At 52.5% G+C, this 5,865-nt stretch overlaps 1 protein-coding gene across 4 annotated transcripts in view; it reads right to left on the minus strand.

Moving 5' to 3' along the window:
* Positions 1-741: 741 nt before the first annotated feature.
* kmt5b (lysine methyltransferase 5B) overlaps positions 742-5,865 on the minus strand; it is a 19,329-nt gene continuing 14,205 nt past the window's right edge. For all 4 annotated transcript variants that reach the window (XM_017303110.1, XM_008402095.1, XM_008402094.2 and 1 more), the window contains exons 6-10: positions 5,460-5,626; positions 5,370-5,389; positions 5,162-5,298; positions 4,799-5,001; positions 742-4,083 (exon numbers count right to left, since the gene is read on the minus strand). In XM_017303110.1, the coding sequence (XP_017158599.1) occupies positions 2,696-4,083; positions 4,799-5,001; positions 5,162-5,298; positions 5,370-5,389; positions 5,460-5,626 (1,915 nt within the window). In that variant the 3' untranslated portion in view covers positions 742-2,695. The remainder of the gene's footprint in view (positions 4,084-4,798; positions 5,002-5,161; positions 5,299-5,369; positions 5,390-5,459; positions 5,627-5,865) is intronic.

Genomic DNA, 5,865 nt, shown 5'->3' on the forward strand with positions numbered 1-5,865 from the left:
CGGAGATGAGAGTTGAAGCTCCGTCTCACAGGGGACTCCGCCAGACGTTCCCAGCAGACCCTCACTACACGTTTGGGCCTGCCAGGTCTGACCGGATTCCTCCGCCACCACCGGAGCCAACTCACTTCCCCTCCCTCGGCTGCCGCCCATAACACACTGCACCCGACCCCTTTGGCCCCTCCGACAGGTGGTGAGCCCATTGGAAGGGGGACCCACGTCTCCTCTTTGGGCTGAGCCCGGCTGGGCTCTGTGGGTAAAAGCCCGGCCACCAGGCGCTCGCCATCGTACCCCATCTCCAGGCCTGGCTTCAGTGGGGCCCCGGTGACCCGCATCCGGGCGAGGGAACGCCAGATCCAAGGTTGTTGTGCATCATAGGGGCCTTCGGGCTGCGCTTCGTCTGGTTCCTCACCCAGGACCTGTCTGCCTTGGGTGACCCTACCAGGGGCATAAAGCCCCAGACAGCAGAGCTCCTAGGATCACTGGGACACTCAAACCCCTCCACCACGATAAGGTGGCAGCCCAAGGAGGTTCATTAAATTAAAAATGTAAAAAATAAGTGACTTTTATTTTTGACTTGTTAAAATTCATGGGCCTGGTCTGACCATCTGCTTGGTTAAGGTCAGAGGTCATTTAACGTGATGTTTGGATGTTTTTCTCAGTCAGGGTGTGAATACTTTATCCAGATGCTGCGTTTGGATTCGACCCGACCCGGAAAACTTTGCACAGAAACAGGCTCAGAAACAAGAGTCACAAAGAAACTTTATATAGTTTTCAAGTATTCAAAACTGTTAAATAAGTACAAGATGTGTTCACATGATTTACATATTGGACAATATCTGCCTGCTTTAGTTCTGCTAGTGCTCGGCAACGCTCCGCCCTCCGCCTCAGGCCGCTGGAAGCTGGCGGCCGCACCTGGAAGAGTTTACAGTGAGAGAGGAGGGAGACGGCCGATTGGCCAACGGGGGCGGGACAAGACGCTGATTGGCTGCTGGTGATGTGAACGGTAACACAGAAACGGGTCGACATTCCCAGCTGATCCCGCTCAGACAGCCGGAGGAGGAAGGCGGCGACAACCAATCAGGGATCTCTGAGCTAACCTCAGAGGAGGAAGAGGAGGATGAGGTCTTCCTCACAGAAGCTGAAGACAACTTCCTGTAAACAAACAAATACTTCCTGCCGCCGTCCTCCTGCGACTCCGGACAGGAAGTCTGAGTAGCACCACAGAAGAAGAGACAGGCTGTAGTGTCAGCGACGCCGGGAATCATGGGAAACTGGGAGAGGAGCGGGAAAACTCAGCTGGGGGGGAAGAGGTCAGAGGTCCATCTGTACATCAGCTTCAGGTCGGAGCGTCAGCCCAGCCGGATTCTGCTGCCAAGTTCTGGTTCCGGTTCTGCTGTGACGCGAGGAGGAAGAGGAGGCCTGTGCTTGAATTCTGAAAGGCTGCAGAGTTGAGCAGCTTTCCTGCAGGGAATACCATCAGATTCTGGGTCAGGGAACCGGGCCGGAATCCGATTCCCAATCTGGGATTAAAAATCATCTGGAATACCGTTTGGAAATCAGAACCACAAGGCAGAATCAGGTCGAGTTTATCCTGGTTGGGTCCAAATGTTCATTGATTCAAACCAGGAATCCACATTTACCGTTCCAGAGTTTTCCAAACTCACAATTCCAGGATTTGTTTTCCCAGTTTTAGAATCACTTTGACTCGATTTTCCAAGAAAAAGAAAACTGTTGTAAATAAATATGGAAAACATTTGTGTTTCCAGAAACTTCTCTGGAAACAACAGATTTGCGATGAAGCTGATCCAGAGGGAACAGGATCTGTTCCGGAATAAACATTTCAACTTGGAAGTAAAAAAGAAGGAAAGATTTGGGAATGTGAGTTTGGAAAAGCCTGAGGTGCTTTCTGGTCCATACGGTATGTCAGGATATCGGATCTGAACTTCAACCATCAGTTTTAAAAATGAAAACTGAAACCCAGATTCCTGATCGGTTTGGAAAAATTATCCAGAAAAATGGAAAAATGAAGATGATACGCTGTTTCCATTTTTATCTGGAAAATCGCATTYTTCCAGGTGGAAGCCATTAGAATCCATTCTGCTCCTCTTAAAGGGACAGGGCAGCTTTTTGGGAAACTGACTCCATATCGTTTTATTTTTTTTATATTAGCTTATTGTGACGTTTTCCTGAAGATCCGGACGGTTTTTTTATGACGGTATTCCAGAAATCAGGAAGAATCAGCAGCTGTTTGGACTCAGCCCGCCCTAAAGCTGTGATTCATTCAGGAACATGATTGGCTGTGGTGTTCTGGCTGCCGATTGGTGGACGCCCGGCAAAGCCGGCAGCAGAACCGGAAGCGGACCTGGCGGCGGAGCGGCTCTAATGCCTCTGGATAAACGGCTCTGAGCGCAGACACAGAGTAAAAACCTGCCTGGAGACAGAAGCCATGATCTGTACACTTTCTACACGTCCATGATGAAACAACAAGTGCATTCTCTTAAAGGAACAGTACAACTCAAAACAAAGCCCGTTTCCACTGGAGACTCGGCCGGATCCTGGACCGGATCCGGTCCGACTGGAAGTTCAGCGGAGAGCAGAGCTTTGCCGCAGGTCAACAGCACCCGGGTCCGCTCCGTGATGATCCGAGTCCCACGTCACTTCCTGTCCATCAGCGACGGCGATATTTACAGAAGCTTCAGGCGTTGAGCCGCAGAGACTGATCCTCCCTCCTCCTGGAGGAGATATCGATGTCGATGGAGTCTTTCCCCACGATCAACCGCAGACGCTTCGCCGGAGGAAGTGGAATGAAGTCGTCCTCGAAGTCGTTGTGGAAGTAGTCGTCGTCTTCCTCCTCCTCCTCCTCTTCCTCTTCCTCCTCATCGTCGTCGTCGTCGTCGTCCTCTTCAGAGGAAGGGTCGGCCAGGACTTTCTGGGTGCGATGGGCGCCGCCGGCCGCTTCCCCGTTGGCCTGGAGCCGCCGGGCGTCGTCCTCCTTCCTCAGCTGGATCTTCAGCTTGGTGGCGTTGCCGTGGACGACGGGCGCAAAGCCGTTATTGAGCTTGGCGATGTAGGAGCCGGCCTTGTCCTTGTCGTGCTCCTTGCTGAACTTGATGCTGATCTTGCTGGAGGAGGTGGGGCTGAGCGTGGATGAGGCCACGGCGTCGGCGCCGTCAGCCGTCTTGCTGCTGCTGCTGTCCCTCCGCCGGCGGAGCGTCAGCTTCGGAATGCCGCCGCTGTTCTCTAGGATTAGCTGCGCGTCGTAGCGCGTGATGCGCCGCTTCTTCTTGGCCTTGTCCTGCGAGCGGCAGCCGCTCTTGCTCTTATCGCGGCGGAGGGATTTGCCGCCGTTGGCCACGCCGTTGTAGTCCCGGTGTCTGTCGGCGAAGCTCAGCAGCACGTTCCCGCCATCCCGCCCCGCAGCAAACGGCTCGCAGTCGGAGCCTTCGCATTTGATGGTCCGCTCAGTCCGGAGTCGGGACGGTCGCTTCCGGCCGTAGCCGCTGCCTAGCACCGACGGCTGCGTCACGCCGCCGCCGTGCTGCAGGTATTCGTCCATGTCCGCCGGCTCCGTTTTAATGACCACGCCGCCCGGTACCGGGCTGAGCCCGTCCATGGCGCCGGGCTCCAGCTTGGCGCCTGGCATGGGCTCCGGGGCCTTCAGGGTCCGCGTGGACCTGCGAGTCCTGTAGGCGGAGCCGCGGCCACCGTCGGGAAGGCCGCCGTTCTCTTTGGCGGCATGTCGGGTCAGGCAGCCCCTCGGGCCAAGAGGTGCCACCTCCGGACCGTCCTTCTCCTTCTTCACGGTGACGACGCTCTTACACGGCAACACCTTGGAGTCCCTAAGGCCCAGCGGGGCGGCGTCTGCGCGGGCCGCCGCCGCCCGCCTGCGGCTGCGCAGCCGCACCTTGCTGGGAGGCTTGGACTGGGAGCGAAGTCTCTTTGGTTCCCTGCTGCTGTTTCCTGGAGCCGGTTTGGAACATGAGGTAGAGACGGCTCGGGACACAGTCTGTCTGCTCGGGGTCCGGGTCCGGTACTTCAGGCCCGGCGATGAAGACGATGAAGATGAAGTTCTGGTTCTGGCAGCTGCAGGGGAACAGAGACAGTGACCTCACAGTTACACAGGAAATAAAGGCTACAGAAAACATTTTTTATTTAGTTCTTACATAATTTTAAGATACGTCACTATGCATTAGATAGAAATACATTTAAAATGTATATTAAAAATAACATTAAACAATCACTCAACTTTATTTATACCACTATTGTTACAGTGAAGCATTTATGTAGTTTTATTACTTAAAAAAAGTAAAACAAATATTAAATATAAAGTTAAGAGAAATTTTATATTCTTTTAAAAAATTTAAAATACTGTGAATTGCAAAAAAATCGAATTTAAAAAATTAATATCACAAAACTTTTTACAAATAAAATATCTTTAAAAAGTTAACTTCTTAGGAAATTATAAAAAAAATTAAAACATTAAAATATCTTAAATGTCAAAAGTAAAAGACAAAAACTAATAAAAATATAGCAATACATGTATACAATTAACTGACAAAGATACAAAAATAAAATGAAGTACAAAAAATTAGATATAAATATACAATGAAAGCAGAAAATACAAATATAAAAAATTTACATAAAATTGCAAATATAAAATTTAACAAAGAAAAATATGAAACATAATAAATGCTAGACAACAAAATCAATAAAAACTAAGAACTGATGTAACTCCTCCCGTCTGCAGATTCCAATCAATATTCCGATATCATGGATCTGCGGCGAGCGGCAGCCTTACATTGATGTGTTTTTGGCATTTCCTGAGAGTCGACGTCGGTGTGGGATCCCACAGAGTGGCTGTCCGAGCTCCTGTTCCCTTCTCCGAGTTTCTTCAGCCGGTTGAGCCGCTTGTCCGTCTCCCGCAGCCCGTACTTGCTGTTGATGACCGGAACCTCCGGAACCGGCAGCCCAGCTTTGGATTTGAAAGCACCGGTTCCCCGTCTGAACAGAACCGGAACAGAAACGCGGTCAGCTCAAACCGTGACTGAAGATCATGAAGTTTAGGATTTAACTGGAATGTGTTTCTGTCCTGACTGCAGCCAGAGCTTCAGAGGAGTTTTTAATCCAGCCCGTGTTTTAAGGTCCAGACGGTGCTGCTCACCTTTCACACGTATAACATTCACAAAACTCATTGCTTTCCCCAAAGAAGCCGTCTCCATAGTAACAGGAGATCTCCTCCCCGGGCTCGATGTCCCTCAGGACCTTGACGCAGGCCGTGTCTCGGCCCGTCGACACAAACTGCAAACACAGAACCAATCAGGACCGCTTCCAACGGCGCGGCAGCCAATCAGGAGCGGTCAGCAGCCTACCTTACAGTTCGGCCGGCAGTCTGAGGAAGAGGAGCAGAAGTTAGAGGGAGCAGCAGCAGCGAGGGGATCAGGGGAGGAGGCGGGGCTTACCGTGGTTGATGAAGGCGGCCGGGCCGAGCCACAGCTGGGCGCAGTTCTTCCTGGTGGAGTACATGACGCTGAAGTCGTTCTCTCCGTGGCGCAGCAGCATGTTCTCCTCGCTCTCCGACAGCTCGGCGATGCAGCCCACCAGGAACTCGATCTTATCGTTCCTCTTCCTACGAGACGGCAACAGAGGAGAGGCTCATCAACCCGGCATCCATCAGCGCTGCGACGGGCAGGCTGCACGCAGACGGGCCGGCTGCACTGAGATGGCTGCACGCAGACGGGCCGGCTGCGCTGAGACGGGCCGGCTGCACGCAGACGGGCCGGCTGCGCTGAGATGGCTGCACGCAGACGGGCCGGCTGCGCTGAGACGGGCCGGCTGCACGCAGACGGGCCGGCTGCGCTGAGACGG

Source organism: Poecilia reticulata, unplaced genomic scaffold, assembly GCF_000633615.1.
Source record: "Poecilia reticulata strain Guanapo unplaced genomic scaffold, Guppy_female_1.0+MT scaffold_181, whole genome shotgun sequence".
In the NCBI taxonomy this organism is placed as follows: Eukaryota; Metazoa; Chordata; class Actinopteri; order Cyprinodontiformes; family Poeciliidae; genus Poecilia; species Poecilia reticulata.